At 40.4% G+C, this 22,780-nt stretch overlaps 3 protein-coding genes across 4 annotated transcripts; all 3 read right to left on the bottom strand.

Moving 5' to 3' along the window:
- Positions 1–352: 352 nt before the first annotated feature.
- Positions 353–3,878, bottom strand: bdh1 (3-hydroxybutyrate dehydrogenase 1). Its single transcript, XM_015009782.2, has 5 exons — positions 3,413–3,878; positions 3,066–3,176; positions 2,597–2,738; positions 2,364–2,516; positions 353–1,556 (listed from the first exon to the last, which is right to left on the bottom strand). Exons 1-5 carry the CDS (start codon positions 3,623–3,625, stop codon positions 1,090–1,092), a joined length of 1,086 nt encoding a protein of 361 aa, XP_014865268.1. The 5' UTR covers positions 3,626–3,878; the 3' UTR covers positions 353–1,089.
- Positions 3,879–4,671: 793 nt separating this feature from the next.
- gyg1b (glycogenin 1b) lies at positions 4,672–15,096 on the bottom strand. Of its 2 annotated transcripts, XM_015009784.2 has the most exons (8): positions 14,988–15,096; positions 13,619–13,754; positions 13,340–13,514; positions 13,085–13,247; positions 7,248–7,374; positions 6,267–6,483; positions 5,548–5,586; positions 4,672–5,326 (listed from the first exon to the last, which is right to left on the bottom strand). In XM_015009784.2, exons 1-8 carry the CDS (start codon positions 14,992–14,994, stop codon positions 5,177–5,179), a joined length of 1,014 nt encoding a protein of 337 aa, XP_014865270.2. In that variant the 5' UTR covers positions 14,995–15,096; the 3' UTR covers positions 4,672–5,176. The 2 variants fall into 2 exon arrangements, with proteins under 2 accessions (XP_014865270.2, XP_014865271.2); XM_015009785.2 differs by lacking the exon at positions 5,548–5,586.
- Positions 15,097–16,698: 1,602 nt separating this feature from the next.
- Positions 16,699–22,361, bottom strand: cpb1 (carboxypeptidase B1 (tissue)). Its single transcript, XM_015009787.2, has 11 exons — positions 22,259–22,361; positions 21,169–21,244; positions 20,789–20,913; positions 20,583–20,682; positions 20,389–20,490; positions 20,190–20,294; positions 19,981–20,091; positions 19,793–19,883; positions 18,982–19,184; positions 17,291–17,375; positions 16,699–17,062 (listed from the first exon to the last, which is right to left on the bottom strand). The coding sequence occupies exons 1-11, from the start codon at positions 22,321–22,323 to the stop codon at positions 16,875–16,877; spliced, it is 1,251 nt and encodes a 416-aa protein (XP_014865273.2). The 5' UTR covers positions 22,324–22,361; the 3' UTR covers positions 16,699–16,874.
- Between the last annotated feature and the right edge of the window lie 419 nt (positions 22,362–22,780).

The raw sequence follows: 22,780 nt of genomic DNA on the forward strand, positions 1-22,780 counted from the left end.
AACTTGGTGAGATTCCTGAATTATTCATAACATTTGAGGTAGATAATGTTTTTGTAATTGACCTCATGCAATACTTTAGTGTTTCTGTTATATTAGCTCCAAGCAATAATCATAGACCTTCATTAAAGGACAGTTTATATCTCTGTGTGTGTGTAATGAATCCTGAATCATGTTCTAATTCACGGAGAAGTGTCTTAATTCCAGCAGTTATATATGTGATGCGTGTGTGCCACCTGGCGGCCATTAGTAAAACTACATCTACAATGATTCAGAACGACTTTAAACAACTTGTTCACGACTTTTGGTTTATTTAGTCAGGTTTTGATAAAAAAAAATGACACTGACTGTAGTATTTTAAAATAAATCACTCTGTTTATTTGCATAATTCAATATATTACATAACATTCCGCTTACAAAGACACGGGCAGTCCAACAACATTTCCTCTTCTTCCAAGTGCCCTCATTAATCCCTTCAGTGTGAAGTAGTATGCTGGTTTTTCGTTGGCGCATGTGGGACAAAGTGAGTTTGTGTGGCTGTTACATAACTCTGGGGCAAACATCACAGCGGCCCTCAAAGTCCGGCCCCGGTCTGTTCCGACAACAGAACAGCAGGAGCCCTTTCAAGCTCGTTTTGTCTTCGTGCCATACCCCTCCCCCCCCCTCGTCCCCCTCAACCTCCCTAACGATTTGCTTGAGGGAAAACATTGCAAAATATCATGGTAAATAAAAGATAAAAAGGAACAAGCTCAAAGTTGTTTTAGATAATATCACAGCAAGCAATAAAAGTGCATCGTTGGTAAGCTATAAGTATGCTGCAACTCTGTTGATGCCAAATAAACAAACAAACCAAAAAAAAAAAAAAAAAAGAATGGAAACTCATCAGAGAATAGATCTGAATACATAGTCTAAGGCAGACATATTAAAAAAAATAAACTGCAGCTATTTACTTACAGTTTAAAATATTAAAAAGTATTAAGGCTTAATCATGTGAATGATTCCAAGTGCTGAAGAATCAGAAACCCTACATCGGGTGAACTCCGACTGATCTATTGTGAAATAGGAGACACAGAGGAAGCCAAATCTTCACTTTTAGAAGTAGAGCAAGTCGGACAAGGCGCCAGGCAGGTGGGTCATCACCTGCATCCTGATCCACCAGTGCGGCTCCATGGGGCTGTACCGCGTGTACGGACGCTTGGACCCGATGGCGTCTGCGATGTCATCCAGAACCGGAGTCATGTCCTTCTCGCCGCTGTTGCAGTAAGAGCGCATCAGCGCCATGTACTGCTCAAAGTGGCTTTTCCCGTAGTCCTCCTTCACCTCGGCGGGGGCCTCGTCCCACAGCTTGTTGGCCGTGGTGGCCACGATGTCTCGGGTGAGGATGCCGGTGGCCACGATGTAGTTCCCCGGCTCGATGATGGACACTTTCACTCCCCAGGTCTTCATCTCGTAGCGCAGACAGTCGGAGAAGACCTCCACGCCGTATTTCGACACGCAGTAAGGAGATCGCAGCCGGTTGCCCATCCTGCCGTACATGCTGGCGATGTTCACAACGCGGCCTGCAAGCGGATAAGACGCAACCGCGTTTATATTCATCGGTCAGAGTTTTGTTTTTTTCAAGTGGGGGGTTTAGGTGTGAGTTTGCTGAACAGGTCGGAAGATCAAAAATGGTAACTTTTTTTTCCAATCAGTGAATGAACTTTGCTATGAGCTAATGAATTTAATATGAGAATGTTGGGAGTTTTATCATTCTGGATTTGGAAAGGATTTCAGATGTTTTGAACTCAGACAAATACGATCAAAGGGGAGTGATTACTTTTTTTTACACGAGGCTATGTTGGTGTGGACAGCTTCTGTCCTTTAACAAATGAAAACGTGATTTTTTTTGTGTGTGTTTCCTCAGGTTATCTTTGATATTAATATTAGGTGCTCTGAATTTTTTCCCACCTCCACCAAGTCAAAAACCCAATTAAACAGATCAGCCTAAAAACAGATGCCAGACTTTTGCAAAAATGTTTAATTCATTTTGAAATCAAATGCATTATATTTACTACAATGCAGTGTTTTTGTTTTTACAGTCAACTAAATGAATTTCTTTTTAGCTGTACTTTACAGTGTGTTGTGTTAAAAACCAGTGTATAAAAATAATTTTGGTTAAAAATGTTTTACATTTGCTCCCTAAACTCTCTAAAAAACAGCTTTGATTGTGTGTTCACAATCAAAGCCATTGTGTGTGTCGGTACACACACAATGGCTCTCTTTCAGATTTTTTGCACTTTGGACGCATCATTTTTTCGATATGTCATGCTTACATGAAGGTGGGCGTTAATAAGTAACAAACAGAGAAAAACCTTCCAAGGGTTTACCTTTCGCCCTGCGGATTAATGGCAGTACAGCTTTGGTGACCCTGATGGTGCCCCATAGGTTGACCTCCGACACCTGCCTGTAGGTGTCCATGGAGGTGAACTCCACCTCTCCGAAGGTCGACACCCCGGCGTTGTTCACCACGGCCCACAGACCTGACGGATTTACAGAATCGTAATGAATCAGCACACGTTTCATTTATCTGGATTTAGGGGTAATAAACTGTTAACAGTACCTCTTTGTGAGTCTTCCAGATTCCCTTTGATGTATTCGACGGCGTTTTTCACCTGCTCATCACTGCAGACGTCAAGCTGCACCACCTTCATGCGATCTGAATGAAATTCCTCAAGCTCCTTGGCACCCTCTCCCTCTTTGTCCTGCACGATGTAAAGAACATAGTCAGGCTCATAAAACAACATTTAGTAAATTGAAAATCTAACAAGGAAAAACCTAATCGTGCACTCCACAAATCTGGAATTCATGAACATTTCTGAATCAGACTTTGTTTTCTGATAGAGCTTTATTTACTTTGCAGAGATTTTTTAGTCACTGTGTGCAAAACTGACAGAAATTCCCCAAAGCGTCAGTGGCAGCAAAAAAGTGCTCCTGCAAAGTATTGGCTCGCCACACTTTAGTTTCCATTTTGAAAAACAACACCAAAAATGATTTTACTGCAATTGTTCTGAAAAGGATTGGATTATTACCTTCAGCAGACACCCAGCAAAGACCGTGTAGCCGAGAATGTGCAGATGTTTCGCAAGTGAAAGACCGAACCCAGTGTCACAACCCGTAATAAGCACGGCTTTCCCTTTAACCTATAAAACAGAAAGAAAAAAAACTAAATACTTCACTGTAAATAAGATTATCAGGTACAGAGCTGCAGCCGACTTTGCAAGGTTAATCCTCATGCACCCTTCACCTTGCACTCAAGGAGTTTTTCTGACAATCTAAAAGTCCTGAAGTTTCCTCTCAGAAAGTTGCTGTGCATATTGACACATTCCTCAGACAGTCTGGTTTAATGTGTAGCAGGATCACTGCTTTGTCCCCTTACCTCAACCGACCCCCTGGGGAATCGAGGCGTCGCGACATACAGCACAAAAGCCGCGTAGATCACGACGATGCACTCGGTCACGCTCGTTTCCGGCAGTCCCAGCAACCTCATGATGGCGTTGAGGAGAGCGGGGAGCCCGAAGCCCAGCACCACGGTGAGGAGAACCGAGAAGGACACCAGGAGCGCCACTCGGAAAGCGGACTGAGGAGCCATCTTGGAGCGACTGTGTGTTTATTTTCCTGGAAAAGCTGTCTACATCACCCACCAGCGTGGGGTCACGGCACTGTACGACACGCCCCCTTCCTTACGTCGAATAAAGGTAAAAAAATAAATAAATAAAATGTTTTTAAGCATCTCCTCCTGTAACAGCTGCAGATGTTCCGCAATGTTAAAACCATAGACTGTGTTAAGATTAAAGGTTTAGTTTTTTTTTGTTATTTGCGTCACTGTGACGCAGACTAACGGGACACGGTAAAAGCGGAAGTAACCCATGGGAAACTTCCTTGCCTTAAAAAAAAAAAAATAAAAAATATAGCGGACTTGGCCGAATAGGAAGGTCAACAACGTCACTTCGGAGAAACCTCTGAATATACATACACACACAGTTCCCAAGTCAGTTGGGAAAATACTCACAAGTGAGACATTTTATAAGGTGAGTATCCTGAACCAAATATTTTAGAAAAAGATCACATCAGCAGTCAGACATGGTGCTAGTGTGATGATTTTGCTTGAAAACTCTCCACTGTGGCAGAAACAGTGGAGGCTTAATATATTTAAATACATTTCAGATTTTTACTCAAAAAAAAAAAGTTTCATATGAATCCAGTAGTTCCTCAATTTGCAATATGTGAAGTTGTCAAATAATCCACTTTTCACTTTTGTGGTGGACATTTACCTCATGAAGTGTTGAGGAAAGCATGAAGTGCTCCTAAATATCTTGGTAGACAGTGTTGAATTTGGACTCAAGTTAACTTAAGTGGATTTGGACCAGTGAGCAGTCTTTTCTTCTTGGATCATCTAGCCATCAGAAGTGGCTTAACAGCTGGAGCTCATGTTCCTAAATGGGCTCATGTTTGCAGATGACAATCTCCAGCCAGTCACTTTTAATCTCCCCTAAACAAACTTTCTAGGGTAGTTAACACTCCAGATCTTTTGTGGCATATCCTAGGTTTTTGCTAGATTATGAAGCAGAAAAACTGAACTAGTTTAAAATCCTTGAGCCAAGATACAAGACAGCTTGGAAGGAAAGAAAGCTCATAGAAATAGACCATTGCTTTTATTGTTTGAGGAAATACAGTTACACACCCACGATGCTGGTCGTCAAGTAAAACTTGTTAGCACAACCCAATCAGAGACAAAGGAAGCTAGCTAGCAAGGTGACCAAGTCTGAAGTTGCCTTTAAGCGTTGTAAACATCCTAGAAAAAAAAAGCCAACTCTAGCACAGAACTAATGTTGACTTGAAAGTTTAAAAAAAAAAGTGATCTTTAAAATCTGCGTTACAAAAACAGCACTGCCAATAATTCTAAGAGTCTACCTTGAGTACATGCCATTGTAAACGTGTCGTGTTTTCACAGTGTAACAGGGCAAATTGATTTTTTTAAAGCAGTTAGTCATTTTCCTCAGAGATTAATCTTCTTTGGACATTGGTGACAGTGCTGGTGAAGGGAAAGAAAGTTTGACTGCAACCCATTTACAGAGTTTTAGAGACACAGCGACCATTTGTTCGGACTCCAGGTACTTTTTTTTTTTTCCCACTTCACTTTTCATTTGAGAAAAATGTCGAGCTTCCTCTTTATGTTATCAAATGAGTCCATTCCCATGTAGTCTGCTTGGCCTTGTTCCCACTGCTCCTTGCGTTCTTCTGAAGTCGGTATGGGTTGGAAAGCCTGTGCGTGTGAGGAGCCATCTTCCCCCTAGGAGAAAAGATCCAAATCAGTAACTTTAATTTGACAAGACAAAAAAAAATAAATAAAAAATACATAAATAAAATGGTTGACACCTATTGTGATAACCACACCATGTGAATCTGTGTTAATGAGCACAGGCAGACAAACCAAGCCTTTCAGTTTAGAACAAGTGAATAAGTAACAGCAATCAGGCAGGTGCCAACAGTTAAACCAAATCCTCTCCATACCTGTACAGTCTCACAAGTGACCAAGTCACTGTGCTTGAACTTTGAGATGGATGGAAAGACAGAAAAGAGGCAGAATTAAATCATGTACTTGCAGTGCAAACGTAGCCAAAAGCATTTCCAGGCACTTCTACCAACAATGCCAGTCTCTTGTATTCAAGAGCTCAGGGCACAAAGGAGTCTGCCAAGTTGGAAACTGTAATAAAGTTTATTACAAACTCCTTGAGCCAACTCAGGAAAGGTAGTGCTACGAGACATTAGCTGGTACAAGATTCTCACTGTAACGCTATATCCTACTCACAACTTGCCAACTGTAAAATTTAAAAGCATTTAAAGAACACTCCAGTTTCACCAGGCTTTTATAGTTTTCGATCAGAAATTTCCAAACTTTAATTGGTCCCTATTGTAAAAAATATGGCTAAAATGTCCCTCAGCCAGATGGCCAGCAGGATGAAACCGGTGAGGCAGACGGAACATGCATCGCTTCACTAAAACAGCCAAACGCCACTAGGACTTTCAGAAATTTCATTGAAATGTCTTCAAGCCCTTGGAAGCTGAAGAAAACTTGCTTTAATTAAATAAAAAAAACCAGTCAATATCAGCCTCTTTGTAATGTGAATACAAAGTATCAGCTTAAACATCTGCACCTCTGATCCCAATCAGCTACACCCAAATTAAGTTTGTGTAGAAGTGTGTATAAATTAAAGTTTGATCTTTATCACCTCCACACATCCAGAGTGAAACGGCTTGTCGCCATACTGTTCCTGCAGCATTGGAACCACAGTGCTGGCATACAGAGTCCACCAATTCAGGAGGAAGCTGGGATGCATTGCAGGCTCCTGTACACCTCCTGAAATCTGTCTGGTTTTGCGGTCAAAAGTATAACTCCATGGTTTGGTCTTTCCAAGAAAGTGGACCACCTTGGCATTTCCCCCATACCTGTAGAGGGCAAAGCAAGATGTGACAAACTGTACGAAGCAAAATTCCTGGCATCTACAAGTTTGAGCTATATTGGGATGAAAGATAATGTCTCCTAGACATAATGTAACAGTGTTGAGGAACATTATGAATGAAGTCCACAGCTAAAAATGGATTCAAAACAGTTTGAGGCTGGCAAACCCAAGGCCGACTTTGTTTTCATTCCTTTTGCCAATCCATTAAGCTCCATTGTTGACAACTACCAAACACGAGAGACTAATTTATGGACAAGGAAGTGCCAAACTGAAACCCTCTGGAAGAGGTTTGCTTCTAAATCCAGACTGGCGTTGACATACAGATGCAGCTAGAAAGAGTGGGGGAGCTTAAGATGGTGCACAATGAGCGATCCAGGAGGCAAACATAAAAAGGCCTTTAATAATCTGCACTATTTTAGGAGAGGGTGTCAGCTGCTGTGACCTCAGGATGGATATCCAACCCAGGCTGAAGCCTGCTGGGTGACGCTTCAGCTGAGACTGGAATGCCACTGCTCATCTCCCCAGTAACTTGAGGTCGTGTCATAACTTTCCAACATGTTCATGTTATCAGGGGTCTACTTACGTCTTTGGTCTTGACAAGTTCAAAGTTACATTGACAGACTGATGGGTTGTAACAATTGTGTTTTTTATACACAGGAAATGGCAAATGAAAGCACTGGTTTATTCAAATTACATTTACAGTTGAATTCCCCCCCCCTCATCATTACCACGAGTTCTGCAGACACTTACTGCTTAAATGCTGGGAGGTAAGTGTAGATGGCTATGCTGCTGAGGTTGTAAATGAAGGGGAGATGCTTTGAGATGTCAGCTGTTGCCCAGTCACTGAAGAAACCATTCAAAACACCTTGGTCTCCTCCTGTAGTGACAAGATAAAGACTTAATGGGTTGCCCAACACCAAACAAACTCTTTTGGAAAAAATTCCATGATATACAATAACCTCTTGCTTCGAACGGTCTACATAAATAAACCTCATTCCCAAAGTTACCATCTAAAAAGCATAATGTAATTCAACCTGAGTTTTGTTGTCAAGATATTGAGCCAAGTGAAAGTTAGTCTTTGCCAAAACTGAGTAACTGCATGATAAAAGCTGACAGGTGAGTGGGGGTACTACAACCCATAAACTGAATGGATGTATAGGAACCTTTAGTACACTAACGTTAGTCATAGAAATAGGACAGTTACTTTGGAGACCATTACATGGCAAGATTTTGACTCTAGTAAGCAGCTTCAGTTTAAATCCATCTCATTATTGCTCACATGCTAGTACAGTGCTAACATTTTCCCCTTTAGTCAAACTTAGATTTTTTTATTAAAATGGGCCCAGCCAAGAGAACTTTCAAAATTGGGAACACTTAAAAAAATGCCATAAGTAGAAGGTGACCAGTGAAGCAAAGCATGCCTTGGAGAATGTGCCTTTCCACTTCCATTCATCGCCACTCGATGCATGTAGTTATAGAAAAATGTTCCCACAAGTCTGAACTACTTGACTGACTGCTGTGGATATTTGAATTAAAGCCATTTGATTTGCTGCATGCTACAGGTAGTCCAATTAGGTGGAGTATGGAAGATTTGAGCTCTTAAGCAGTCAAGAAGTTGAAGAACCCCCAACTCTTAGTAGGGTTACAGACACCAGCATGTTGCCATGCAAACTAGAACATGTCACTGGAGATGTGTGATTTGTTTCCCCTTTTAAAAAAAGCAAACTTTGTCCATAAACTAAAATTAGGTGCACTAGATTAGAGCTCCAACAATGCCAAGTCCCATTCAAGGCCAGCCAACTTTAAATAATCTGTTTAGACAAATATTTGCACAGGCATTTTCTCCCTTTCAAATGAAGATGCTGGGGTGAACAAACATTTCATGAGTTTGACCACTGAAGCAGACTTAACCTTCAGTAGCAAGTTGCTTAACTAACAGCTGTTAGAACCCCTGTAGAGTCCTGACCAATGAACTATGAATCCACAAGCTCCAGTTTAAAGTGAACACAGCAATTTAAACTGGAGCTTGAACCCATCATCTCAGGATCTCAGAACTCAATATAGAACAAAATCTTCATTTTGAAGGGATGAGCAGAGCACAGAAAGAATGTGCATCTAACTTTGCCCGTTTGTCTTGGCAGCAGTTAGCATTAAAGCCACAGATTGAGATTTAGCCTCTGGGTTCAACTGCTCATATACTCAGCAATTTCCCCCCACATGTTCTGATATTCAGAAATGCTGCACATATAATGTGCTAGAAGTAGAATGTTAAAGGTCAAAGAAGCCTCACCACATGCCATAGCACATATGATAGGAACTTCCATGACTATAAATAAAAAACACACCATTGATAGACGCTGGCATGAGTTTAAAAACTGAAATAAACCCAATTAATAAAATGACAGATTTTTTTTATTTTTTATTAATGGGATTAGTGTAGAAAAAGGGGAGTCCTTTTATAAAGTTGTTATGTGCAAACTTCTTGCCAGAAAACTTTCAAGCACCGACTCATTCCGGTTGCTGAAAGCACTGGCCTACATAAGGCCATCTAATTGGTTTCTCTAAAAAGACAGCCCCTGTTGGAATCTTTTTCATAGCATCACAAAGAAAAAAAAAAAAAAGCAGCCAGTCATTTCTGCCCACGAACAAGGGTCAGCACTTCCAGTCAACAATTGCATGTTTATCCAACAGTTTTGAAACCAAGTTTAAGGTTCTTTAAATTTGAGCACAATACAACGTTCACACAGACACAAGATGCAAGTCATTTGCCGTCTACACGCTAATCCTTTACAAGTTTCTCAGTTTTGTGCCCATTGTCAGCATTGACATGTTAAGATTCAACTTTGTTGCAGATACCAGCATCATACAAGGTTAATGGAAGCCCTCAATATGGTGGAGATGTGGGAGCCATTTAGGTTGAATAGTAAGTATCATGTCAAATTGAGAAACTGCAAGTTCACCGTTTAAGACTTAAATGGGACACATTTTGAATCTGGTATGCTACCACTTCCAAGACGAGTTTTACATTAAATTGGTGCCTTGCTTTACCGAGAGCACAGCAAAATCCAGAAGGCAACAGTGGATCACCTTTTAACATGACAAGTTGTAGAATGACCGGCATTCCTTCTTGCATAAACCATTTACTTCAATACTTTACAAACAGGAAGACCATTCCTTTTGCATGGTCATCCTTTAGTTTAGGCAACTGGCACTGTGAGTAAAGTAGTCATCTTATAAATGGAAGGTTGTAGGTTTGATTTCAGCTTCCTCCTGTTATGCGTCGATGTGCCCCTGGGCAAGGCCCTTTTCCCCAAGTTGTCTACCGATCTGTGCATTGGTGATAAATGTGTGTGCGACTGGGTGAATGAGAGATTTTTTAGTGCTGAAGGGTTCAGATTGGTTAACCCTCTGATGCATGACATATTGACTATACAGTCTTCCATGAGTGGGTCTTTTTGGACCCATGTTAAATGTGTTTCTATGCTACTTTTGTCATTTTGATTCAAAATAATGTTTAGAATACTTTCTGCTGTGTTTTATTTCAAACAAGAATTATTTCGTGTTTGAAATATTTTCATTTTTCACTTTTTTAAGCATTTTTAGAACAATTGGTACAACATTTTTAAAATGAAATAACAGCAATTTTACAACAGCAATGTTGGAACAATGTCAGGGTCCATTGTGTGTGTGTGGGTATGTGGAGGTTGTGAAGGGGGGGTTAGAAAGAGCATGTTTCTTGAGACTAGCTAGCTAACCTAGATATTCTATTGTGCTGCGTGTATCATGCACGTGAGTATGTGTATGCATGTCCATCCATCCATCCATCCATCTTCTTCGGTTAATCCGGGGTCAGGTTGCGGGGGTAGCAGTCTGGGCCTCCAAGAAGGGAGGCTCAGACTTCCCTCTCCCCAGCCACTTGTTCCAACTCCTCCAGGGGAATCCCAAGGCGTTCCCAGGCTAGCCGAAAAACATAGTCCCTCCAGCATGTCCTTGGTCTTCCCTGGGGCCTCCTCCTGGTGGGACATGAACACCTCACCAGGGAGATATCCTGGTGGTATCCTAATCAGATGCCCGAACCACCTCAACTGGCTCCTCTCGACGTGAAGGAGCAGCGGCTCTACTCTGAGTCCCTCCTGGACATCTGAGCTTCTCATCCTATCTCTAAGGGAGAGCCCAGACACCATATGGGGAAAACTAATTTTGGCCACTTGTATCCGTGACCTCGTTCTTTCGGTCATGACCCAAAGCTCGTGTCCATAGATGAGGGTAGGAACGTAGATCAACCGGTAAATTGAGAGCTTCACTTTTTAACTTAGCTCTCTCTTCACCATGACAGACTGGTACAAGGCCCACTTCACTACAGATGCTGCACCAATCCAGCTGTCGATCTCCCGCTCCACTTGGGGCAGGACACTGCCCCCTGACCAGGAGAAGGCACTCTATTCTTTTTCCGGCTCATTTGCATTTATTTATATAGCTATTATTTTTTATTTTATTTATTGAGATAATAAAAGAAAGAACCTTCAACACATTAATCAACAGGTTTTGCATGTCATTTAACACATTCTGTCCCTCTTTTGGTTTTCTCATCCAGGATGCCAGACACACAGAGACACACACACAGACAAGCACACACAAATAGTACACATGCACAGTAAAGTATAGGCAATAATGTTAGCTAGTTGGTTAGATAACTAGTGTTGGCTAACTTTGAAGAAGGCTAATATGTTGATTTGTGACAATAACACTGTCACAGTACTCATTATTGACACACAAACACATTTGTGAGGTAAAAAAAATAAAGATAATACTTATATTTAAGAGTTCTTGCTTTGTAAAATATTATTCAGGGGTGACACATAGGACTCAGTGAGTTTGGTTCACAAAAAAACATTTTCCTGACAGTCACAGTTGGTGAGAAACAAAGATTCCCAATAAATTCCATAGGAAATAAATGAATGTGGGTCATTTTGGACCCACGTATGGAAGAATGGGGTAGCAATATAAAACATGATATTTCTTAAAATGTTTAAAAGGTAAATTAAAAATTTGAATTGCATGATATCAATAACATGTTTGTTAAGGAATACCTGGAATATGAAGTGATGAAACTTTTCATTACAAAGATATTGCAAAAAGATGACCTCGTTTCTGCATCACAGGGTTAATGCAGAAATGTTCAGTCCATTTATCATTTAGTATGAGCTTAGCATTACTGGGAGTCCTGTTAGATTTTAATTGAGACAAGGTTTTGCTTTGGTCAAATAGAATAAAGTTGCCTTGACAATATGCCAGAGATGTTAAAGTAATGCAGTTTTAAATTTTACCCATTTGCCCACACATGAATAATGGTTCCATTCCAGCTAGAGAATGTCAGAGTCATGTTCTTTTGTTCTGAAATGATTGAGTCATTTAATAGTCATTTGTCTCATTATAAAGCTACAGTTAACATTAATCAAGAGCTCTTCACAGCCCATAATGTACTATTACTGGCTAATCACATATCCTTTTTATGGTAGAAAGTATATAGAAGCTTCATCTTCATTACATGTCAGCGGTTACCCTACACTCAAACCTCAGACCTGGAGTCCAAGTCAGTTCATGAGAGTACAAGTCCAAGTAGTCAAAAATCGTAGTTTTGCAATTTGAGTACAACTGTCCAATATGCATATCACCTTCTATGCAGAATGCAAGTGCAAACTTAGAGAACATCTCTTGTTAAGACTGTCTCAGTTTAATCTCTGCAGTGTCCAGACTTAGAAATTCAGTAGATCAGGCAACATAGCGCTTCAATGCTACAAGTTTTATTGTGCCTACTTGGAGGGCCATGCTCAAATGGCCAGTCTTGACTTGCAACCAAGCTATGCTGTCTGAATACATCATCATGATTGAGTGTAATCAACTCCAGTGTAAACCCTGTCAAAGATTTTCTGAAATCTCACAACAAAACTGATTTGTTTTTGGCTACCCAACCATGTCCAATATTTGAGATCTGGAGCAAACATCCAAAGTTTAATTGCACCATGCTTTTAACAGTCCACATGCCAAGTGCCTCTGGGCAAGACGGGGCCTCTCAGACGCAACCTCCACTCCACCTCAAGTGAACACCCGAGAATAGCTCAGCGTTAGAAAGTCTGACAGGAGGCCTTGTGTCCAGAACCTAGGTGAGATAAAGACCCTACTTACAGCTAAAGATAAACAAGCTTCACATCATGCACCTCAGAATTTACTTCCCAAATCAGGTTAACGCTAAAGTGTTGAAGATCACTGGGCTGAAAGCCAGGCAAATCAGGGACAAAGTCATGTTTCCGTCTCCCTCTGTTTGGGATGTACACTAATGAGATCATGGAATACCCAAGAGACATGATTTCAGAAAATATGGCAGGTCCAGAACTTTCAAAACAACCCAATTACAGTTGGGTCAATTACAGTTAAATATAGTCACTTGTCCAGACAGCAAGTGTCTGGACACGCACGTGCCACGCTTAAAACTCCAGCAGGCAAGATTCATGTAAAATCTGTTAATCAGGGCTACTTGACAAAATGCACAAAAGTAGCAAAATCAGTAATGCTCCATTTTAGCTTACCATCAAAGCTGCCATGTTCTGTGCAATATTGAAGCAGTTTGCCATGAGTCTCCACAGAGGGCCGGAAAACAAACACACCAGAGTTGAAGCAGTCAGGCCAGCCAGGATCTGGAGCAGCTGACAATTCCTCTCTTTCAAAGAGCTCATCTATGTTTGACAGCACCTAAGATGCAGAACAAGTATAAGGCAAACATGTTTACACAAGTCTCCACAGCTTCTTGAAGCTTCTGGGGATAAGTCAACATGCAAGCTCACCAGAGTGTCCGCATCCATGAAAACACATTTGGAGTAGTGTGTGAGGGTCCAGCAGTGGAGCTTTGTGAACGTGACACCCAGGTCAGGCCTCTTCATCATAGCCAAGTGAGCTGTGTCACCGCTGTCCAACACATCCACAACCTTCACTTCGTCAAAGATGTTCTTCAGCACAGACCTATCGAGTTAGAACTGAGTAATGCATCAATCATGCAAGCGGAACCCAAGGGCTGACAGGAATACCAACAGAAGAAAACAGACACTGGACTGAATTTTCCTTACTGGCAAGGGTTAGACACCTGTGGGCCAACAAGTACAACCAATTTCTTGGATGTGCTGTGGTTGCGAAGAGACTTGCCCAGAACCATGGCACCTCGAGCATAGCTGTCGTTGGTAGCCAGTGTCACAAAAGCCTGATCTGTGGGGTTTGAAAAAAACACACACACAAGTAATTCACCTTAAAACATACAAAAAGAAAACTGCAAGAATTTCAGTCAGTGATATGATATACATTTGAAGTGGGGGAAACTCATTGTCCCCGAGTTTAGATTATAGTAGCAACAATTTTAGATCAACTGGTATAATCTACCAGGTTGCATTACATTTAAGACTGAACTCAATTTAAGACAGCAATGTGACTGTACAAGTTTGACTTCGGTACAGTTAGAAGTAAACTGGTTGTTATATTTAAAACTATTTTTTGCAAATCATCCCATGTTAGTGCTTAAAGAACAAAGAAAAACAAAAAACAAAAACAAAAAAACAACTCACCTAGTTCAAAAGTAAAAAAGGTTTATATAACCAGTGTGGCACCAACACTGCTTTGCTGCATCACATTACAAGGGGAAAAAAAATAAAAAATAAAAAACTACCTGCCAAGCAATGTCCTCAAACAAGGACTTGCTTGTTAAGAGACTTTATAAAAAACTGGAATGATTTAATCACTTGATCTGGGATGGTTTTGCAGCACTTGTGCATCATCCAACTGCAATCCCATAAGAACTATGTTAGTCCCATGGTGCTATGCAACTTAATGTTTAACACCAAGTAGCGCACAGGCATGTAGCGTCTAAATCTGGGCCAGTTTGAGAACAATGGTTCCCATTAATTGTGCATGCCATGTCTCAGCACCACGCCTTTCACATCACACCCCCTTTTCAATTGGTAGAGGCAGTGATGTAGCCCTAATACATCTGGAAAAAAAAAAAAGTTTTAATATTCCAGGTTGCGTTGTGTCTGACTGCATAGAAAGTCCTTTAATATTTACAGCACATGTGGATATTAAAGTACTGAAATTTACAAAATCGAATTCAACGGTTAAAAATATAAACAAATGCAATTTTAAAAGTTTATTTTAAGTTAAACTCCGAGCTCAGCAAACTGGTTTATTTCTCCCACTCACTAGGACCAGATTAGTTAAATCCCTGTCGTGAAAGGCGTACAATTTAAACACAATTCACTCCTCGCAAGTCACTTTATTGTTTTACACCAGGATACATACAGTCAAACAAGTAACCAACTAAAAATTAAACAAACTGGTTTGCGACACAAACTTTCCAGCAAACATGCCTGCGCGTGACGTGAGGGTCACTTTAACAACCGCAGCGGCTGGTTCGTCAACACCGTTAGAAAGTGTTAAAATGTTACATACCTGCCATGGCTGAGAGGAGTAGTCGAAGCTACTGCTGGGGTAGCTCAGACTCAAAGACCACTGCTCTGCGTGGAAAAAGAAGGGCTGACTAAACAGACAGAGGTGAATTTATACCACGGAGACAGCCAGGTCACGTGGTGCCGTCTCCGCACACCCATCTGCTGCCGATATGATCCTTCACAGCCTCTACAGTTCAGGGGTGTCAACCGATCCAGATTCGTATATTCACAACTTTAAAGCACCAGATACTTTTGAGGACTCTGCCCATATATTTTCCACTTTTAAACTGATTATTTTCAAAATGTTTAGAAATTGCATACATGGAAGCATGATTTTTCTCCCTAAGGTAATCCCTAAGCATCACTGAAGTAAGCAACTGTTATCTTTACTAAATTTACATTTGATTCAGGCTCCCTCAAAAAGAAGATCTTTGTCGCCATCTTGTGGTTAAAAAACATATACCGCCGCGAAGCATTTTCAGTTGAGGCGAATTTTTAATGGTTTCTACAGACCTTTTTTTATGTCGAGTATTACGGAGAAACCTTTACAGTTTGGCTTAGCTGACAAACGGCCCATGGTTGGTGTGACACTATGTTCCATTAAAAGTCAGAATCCTTTCATCTGCAGAAATACTATGATGACTCGACATTTATCGGATGTCGGAGGGAAAAAGAGACTGAACAGCAATATTGTAGAAAGGACAGAACAGACTTTATTTCTTGATAAAATGTAGGTCCTTCAGTGTTTGCAGAAAAACATGGCAGATATTCAATACGTCAATGTGGAGAGAGGGAAATCTGATCTGCAGACATCTGTCAGAGCTGCAACAGTGATAAAAAAATGCAACAAGCTGACAAGGAAGGCTTTTCTCCTTTGTTATCAGCCTTTTTTTGAGTGGATTGTCCATGAAGTTAAAAACATTGTGGAAAACTCTGAGCATCACATCTCAGTAACTCAGCAAAAATAATCTTTTCAGTTGAATGCTTGATTCATTTAGAGGCTAAATAAAGAGAATTACTGGATCTAAATGAATTATTCGTAGGATTAAATTAACATTACCCTGAATGCACTATTGTCAGAGACTATGTATTCTGTTAAGACTCCTTACATATACATCTTTATTTAGTTGTAAAGTGTACCAATGAAACATTTTGTACGCATTGTATTATTTTGGCCTGTTGTGTGACTTCTTTAGTGCCTGCAGCTGTTGTACTTAATAGGATGAAGTCCTTCTCTAGTGCCCTTTTAATGCTGGCTGATCAATTTCAGAAAACTCAGGTCTGTTATCTGTTTTCTTCTTGAATAGTGGATGTGTTGCGTTATGTGTTGGCGTTTCTATTGTGTTTTTTCTTTTTTTTAAATAAATAAGTACGCTCCAAATCGATTTCCCAATAGGGGTGATAAAATTACCATTGAGCATTGGTTATGTTCAGGTAGATGCTTGGCAGAGCAGAGACACTGCCACGGACAGCTCTGCGTTTGTCACCTACTGTGCTGCTGAACTGAAAACCTCAAGAACAGATACACATCGTCTATTGGAACAAGGCCATCTGTATAAGACGGTTTGAATCTAAAAAAAACGAAACATGATAGTTTTTCTGATGTGCCAATATTACACACACTACAATTTATTGAGTTGTTCTGTTGTTTATATTTTTCAACATTGAAAAGGGCTTAGGATAAATATATACAAAAAAATTGATTCAGCATGTTGGGATGGATCATTGATTTTATTGTTTGCACTCATCTCGACATTCTGTCAAATGCAGTGAGAAAACATGGCGGGAGATGGCTGTATCCATGGAAACAGGGCAGAAGATTGGTTAGAGGTTGTAAGGGCTGCTGTAGTGGAGCTACAGGGGGTAGGGGTCCTGGCTACCGCACTTTTTAATAGAGGTTCTTCTGCACGTGGGCGGCGATGTACTTGACGGCCAGCATGGTCTCCTCACATGTGGGCTTGATCTGAGACTCGGGCAGCAGGAAGCCATAATAACCAGTGTCGCGCAGCTCAAAGGTGTAGGAATATTTTACTCCCAGGTCATAGGCCCAGTCATCAGAGCCTCCTGCAGCGGGGTCTGAGGGTAAATAAAGAGTGGGAAAGTTACACAGCGCAACATATGCTGATGTAAAGTGATAGGTAGTCATCATTTGTTATCTCTGGAAGGTCCCTCCTCTTAGATGACATACAGGCTTACAGACCAAGTCATCATGCAGATTGTCTGAGGTGTAAACAATCAGTCATTCATCAAATACTCCATTTCCCTCAAGAGACCAATAAATATTTGTTGGCTGTATATACTCACAGATAGTGGCAGCTCCTGGTCCGCTGGTGTAACGGGTACCGTACAGGCTAGTCAGAGCAGCACTGGCTCCCTCAGCAACCTTCAACTATAGAGAAAGGAATAAAAGGCAAAAGGGTGATTTTTTTAAAGATCTGGTCATAAAAGGCAAACATGAATATCTACAATTGCTAAAAACTGGGAAACCCTATAGGTTTTTCTAATCGTGTTTGAACTTATGAATCCTTAATATCAATTTTCATTGTGGTAGATTAAAAAGAATATTGCAAAACTCAGCCAGAACACCTTTCAAATTGTAAAAATAATATATAATATCTGGTTAATAATAAATCAGGACACCACCTCATTTATTCTTGTCTACAACAAAATCAAACATCACCTTAGAGAGGGAATTGATTAGAACACCACTGAGGCTTTGTTTGAATCTCAGACATTTGGTTTGGTGTGCCTGTGGCTGTTGAAGAACATAATGGTAAGCTTAAAAGATCTTTCTGAGGCCTTCAAAAAGATTAAGAGGCCCCCAAAATATTTTTATTTAGTTATTCCACCATCCAGAAAATAGTCAGGACTTTCAAAGTGATTTCTAAGACACCCAAGTCTGGCTGTCTGAGCAGCTAGTGGATGCTAAAAGACGCGCCAACATGACAATATCTTCAGCAGGCTCTTGCTACTGTCGATATAAAAATCTAGGTTATGATCTTGATATTAATATTAATAGTGGGATTACTTGAAATTGGCTTTTCATGCATGAAACCCCTCAAATGTCTCACTCATCTCATAATGTTTTTCCAGAGATGGATAAAAAAGATTGTCCTAAAAATTTAAACATCTTAATGAAAAGAACTTGATGTTTTTAAGGCAGGTGTCTTAATCTTTTTCTATGACTGCGTCTGTTTATAGTGTGATACATCTGCTCATATGTTTTCTTGGCATCTGACAGCATGTGAATTCATTTGAAACACAGGATTTTCCTTCATTTTGCCGACATTAACCACCATAAGTTGCCTCTTGCAATTGGGGGATTTTGTCTTCCTTGAACAAGATCCAAACAGCAATTCCCCTACAAAATATACAGCTTTACCCCCTTGTTGCATCCATACATCCTCTGCACTTGTTTAAACAAAAACAGTTTTGCAATGTTTCTCTGAAAAACTGCAAAAAGCTTAAGTGAGTTGCTTGACGGAAATGAAAGCCCCTCAGAGAAATACATGAGCAGGAAATGATATTTCCAAGGGAACACATGAGTTATGGTGGATCCCCGGAGCTCTTTTGTTCGGTAAAGTGTCTGCGGAAAGCCTAAATCACAAGTGAGCAACAAGAGGGGGCAGAGCTGGAGAGCAGCGGTGTGAGCTCTAACTGTGCAGCCCCTGGATGCCCCGATGAGAGGTGAAAGAGCCATGAGAATGAGGCATGTGAGTGGGGAGTAAATGGTTTTCAGCAGCTAAATGTGGCCTGTAGATAAGAGTCACACTGTGATGGCACTGGGTTGAGTTCACAGTTAAGCTTTTCCGAAACACATTAGGAGACATTACGAGAAGTTTTATCCACTCAGGTTTTGCTGCATCTACTTCTCTTGAAAATGTTTTTTTTTTTTTTTCATATATGTTTCACGGATTGTTTTATTCATAAAAATCAGACTCTTCCACACATCACCCCACGATTAAGAGTGTAACGTTTAGTCTCCACGGACTCACCAGCTCGCTGTGGTGTGCAGCCAAGTCGTAGGTGTAGGAGTAAGGGAAGAGCAGCAGCTGGGAGTATGAGTGTATGGTGAGGTAGGCCTTGATGGTGGACTTGTTGTTGCGGATGAAGTTGGCGACATTCTTTGCTTCGATCTCTGACTCAGGAGTGCTGCCGCAGAAGGTCTCACTGCAAGGGTTGCTGGAAGCGCCAATGGCTGAGAAAAATAGAGGAAAGCCTTCAATTTATGACATCAAAAGAGTTTATTTAAAATGACACATTTTCAAACACTAAAAAAAAACACACCTTTTTTTTTCCCTCACTTGCTACCACTAAACTAGACTATACTGTTCAAGTTTTAGGTTAGGTAGGATTGTAATACTTTTGGTCATAACAAACCTACAGCAAGAAATATTTAGTCTAATTGACTGCTAATAAAATAAACGTACCTTTTGTACTAGTATGTAAGTGTCTAATTTCTAATACTTTCTGTCATGATTTTGTTTTATTGCCACCAACCTACAGTTTGTTTAATTTAGTTTATCGCACAAGGTTTAGGTTTGTTCTCTTTTAAAAGCAGTCATTAGCTCAGGTTGTGTGCAATTGGATGAGAAATAATGTAAAGAGCAGAGATGTGACCTCTTTTGTAGCATGCAAATTTATAGAAGTTTGGTGTCTGTCAGACACGTCAAATAAAATAAAACTCTGGATATTGCAGCATCTGTTGCAAAGATTTTAACATTTTCTTCACACATTTATTTCTTTTAGATGTGAAATAAAATTGTTAGGTTTTCCATTAAGATTCAACTGCATTTTTGCACTTACTGCACCAGCCAGCGTTAAAGTTCCTGTTGGGATCAGTTCCGACGCAAGATGAGCCAGAGTTCCTGGAACGAGTCTTTCTCCACATCCTGTCCTGTTATTCCCAAGAAGATAGAAGCACATCCGAAAACTAACATGAGGCTTAATTTATGTTTGACTGAAACGTGAGGTTTTAATATCCCAAAGCTTACGCTCGTGTGCGTGTACACGTAGCCATCGACGTTAAAGACGGGCAGAACGTAGACATCCATGTCGTTGAGCAGGCTGGTCATGGCAGAATCACTGCCGTAGGTAGTGATGGCCTGAGGAATTTTTGAGGGAAAAAAAACAAAACAGTTTAATCAGACAACGTTCATACAGAAAATAATGCTTGTAATCTACGTGTCGGTTTCCTACTTACCTCATTGACAAACCACTGACAGAAAGCAGGGGAAATCCACTCTCTAGCATGGATGCCACAGTCCATGAAGATAGCGGGTTTAGGTGAGGCGGATGACTTGCCAATCTGTGGTTGTTTGATTAGATTAAGATATTGAACAGTAAAGTAAAATTCATGAACAGGTGGGATCATTTGCTCTTTCTGGGTGAAGCCGACATACCTTGAGGAGAACCATTGAACGCCCCTCATAAGTGTTTCCGATGATCTGCTTGCTCACCAGGGAGGGGTTGGAGGAGGTGATAGTGTTGGTCCATGCCTCGATCTGAAACAAACAAGACAAGAACATAAATTAAGTCTGACTCACAACCAGAGGCTGGTATTATTTTCGTGACGGATGTCGTTTTCCTCTCGTACTTCACTCCAGGTGTTGTACTTGGTGTAGCTGTGAGCTCTGGGAGAGGCACCGCTGTCAGCCTGGCCATCAACGGCAGACTGAAAGTCATCGATGAGAATCCTGAGCAGCGTTGATAGAACAGCGTAAGTAGAATCATAAAAATCATGTTTCCAAAACTACACCTACATAAATGTGCACTTACGTAAAAACGCTATCAGTGACTTACTCATATGCAACGTCACCCTGCTCCAACGTGATGTACACCATGTCGAGGTACCTGGCAGGCACATGGATGTCCACATCGATGTCGATAGTCACCAGATCCTCACTGTCGGGGCTCCAGAAGTCGAGCTGCAGGTGGCAGCAGAGTCCAACATTTGTCAATTGAAATGTTCAACCACAAGCACCTTAAAAAAGCTTTTAATATCGACTAAAACACTAATGTCAATGTACATTTTTATTTTAATCAAAAAAGCACTTTGAAGTATATCTACACAGGCTTTAAAATTATTGGTCGTGTATCACTTTTTTTCACTTGTCAGCATCAACAAATCTGAAGCCTTGCAATAGAACGGCAGTGTAGAGTGAGTGGCTATGGTGGTAGACCTCAATGCTCTTAGCCAGACGCTTAATGAGGGTCACGTGTGCATCGAGGGTCGGCTTCAGGCGGAAGACTTTGTCTCTGAGAAAGAACAAAGAAAGCGATTTAAATAAAGAAAACATCATGGACAGATGTCGTTAGTTTCTTCTGTGTACTCGTGTAGAAAGATGCTAAAGTAAAGCTGAGCAATCTTTACTATTTTCAGTAGACCGAGCCAAAGAAATTGAAGCACATTGTGTTTGCGACAAGTTTCAATTAATTAAGTGCACAAAGTACAATCAGGGGCTTTTTACAGTATGTTTTCTAATTATTATTGATGGTTGAAAAATTCAATGCTCCATATGAAATTGCAAAACAAATACCAGAGGAGTTTTTTGCTATTCCTTTCTTCTGACAAAAAGCACTAGACACACAATCACTACCCCAGCAAAGCCAATTCTACGAAAACTGATGTTTTTTAGTATGAAACTTTGAGTTAATTACACATACCAATGTAATTGACTTACTGAAATGTTGGACCTACTAAGTAAATTAGGTTAGCAACTTGTATTATTATGGCATCAGTATATCGTAGATTCATCCTGTTAAGTTTTAATTAAACCAAGTATTTTAGACTTTAAGCTAAAATACATTGAAATAGACATTTAGCCTACCTTGACTTACTTCCCTAGATAGTGAGCCATATTTCTATATCAAAATATTCCACTGACAAACGCAAACCCAAACACTCTTCAAATAGAAACAACTGAGTATATGGCAAAAATCAGTTAAAAAAATGTACAAAATTATCAGTGTATAAATGGAGAAATACTGTTTAAGACTGAATATTACAGTAACACCTGGCTGCATGAGGAAAAGAAATATTAAGAGAAATGTGTTTCAAAACGTTTGTGTGGTGCCGAACATTAATGTGAGAACGCAGACAGATTGCAGACTTGGACCTGATTCTCACGGCTTCCTTGTTAACACACTGTAAATTTAACTCTACAATGCTTTACCTCACAGCAACGGCATAATTAGCACGACGGCTTCTGACATTCATCTAAAATTCACAGCAAAGTGTTTGCATCTGCATTGATAAAATGAAAACTTTACCCCTCAAAGCGAGTGACTTCAGCCAAGGCGACAGCCACAAATCCGAAAAACAACAGGAGCTTCATATTGGCAATGAAGCTGACCCTACCTGCAGACGGCACTTATAGCCTTCAGCCGTTCACCCATCCACCAATCCAAATCCAAGATGCGTCCCTATCATACATCCTCCCTGAAAGTCCCCATACTGCGTGCACCTGTTGACTTATTTTTGCCAATTCGCCTAGTCAATGATTAATAGATCTTTATGGAAACTTCAACCAAGGTCACTTGACATAGTCTACTCCAAATAGCAACAATATCTTAATTTCATGCTAATAATAGTTGCTTCAGTATTGTAAGCACTGAGTAATCAATGGTGTCTGTTTCCAGGAAATGTAAAATTTGAAGATAGCACTTAGGTCTTGGAAAATCTACTTCTGAGGAATTAAACAAAAGAAAATATGATTATATTTAAATATGGAGAATTTATATGACCGTTTCATTTTAGATTATGTTGTTGACAGCAAATAATAATAATAAAAA

This window comes from Poecilia mexicana, unplaced genomic scaffold (assembly GCF_051168715.1).
Source record: "Poecilia mexicana isolate PSO_F unplaced genomic scaffold, ASM5116871v1 scaffold_20, whole genome shotgun sequence".
NCBI lineage: Eukaryota > Metazoa > Chordata > Actinopteri > Cyprinodontiformes > Poeciliidae > Poecilia > Poecilia mexicana.

Bases quoted from the DNA above. Each gene is read 5' to 3' on its own strand.
- bdh1 (XM_015009782.2), bottom strand. From the start codon at position 3,625: ATGGCTCCTCAGTCCGCTTTCCGAGTGGCGCTCCTGGTGTCCTTCTCG. The intron at 2,739-3,065 runs GTAATAATCCAA...TACATCGTGCAG, and splicing joins TTGCTGGGTGTCTGCTGAAG to GACAAAGAGGGAGAGGGTGC. The intron at 1,557-2,363 runs GTAAACCCTTGG...ATCCGCTTGCAG, and splicing joins ATTAATCCGCAGGGCGAAAG to GCCGCGTTGTGAACATCGCC.
- gyg1b (XM_015009784.2), bottom strand. The intron at 13,248-13,339 runs GTGAGCTTGCAT...TCTGCATCTTAG, and splicing joins TCATGGATGCGGACACTCTG to GTGCTGTCAAACATAGATGA. The intron at 5,587-6,266 runs GTGATAAAGATC...TCCATCTCAAAG, and splicing joins TTCACTCTGGATGTGTGGAG to TTCAAGCACAGTGACTTGGT.
- cpb1 (XM_015009787.2), bottom strand. From the start codon at position 22,323: ATGAAGCTCCTGTTGTTTTTCGGATTTGTGGCTGTCGCCTTGGCTGAA. The intron at 19,884-19,980 runs GTAAGCTTTGGG...TGGGAATAACAG, and splicing joins ACGTGTACACGCACACGAGC to GACAGGATGTGGAGAAAGAC. The intron at 17,063-17,290 runs GTGAGTATATAC...ATTTACCCTCAG, and splicing joins ACCAGGAGCTGCCACTATCT to ACCCCGCTGCAGGAGGCTCT.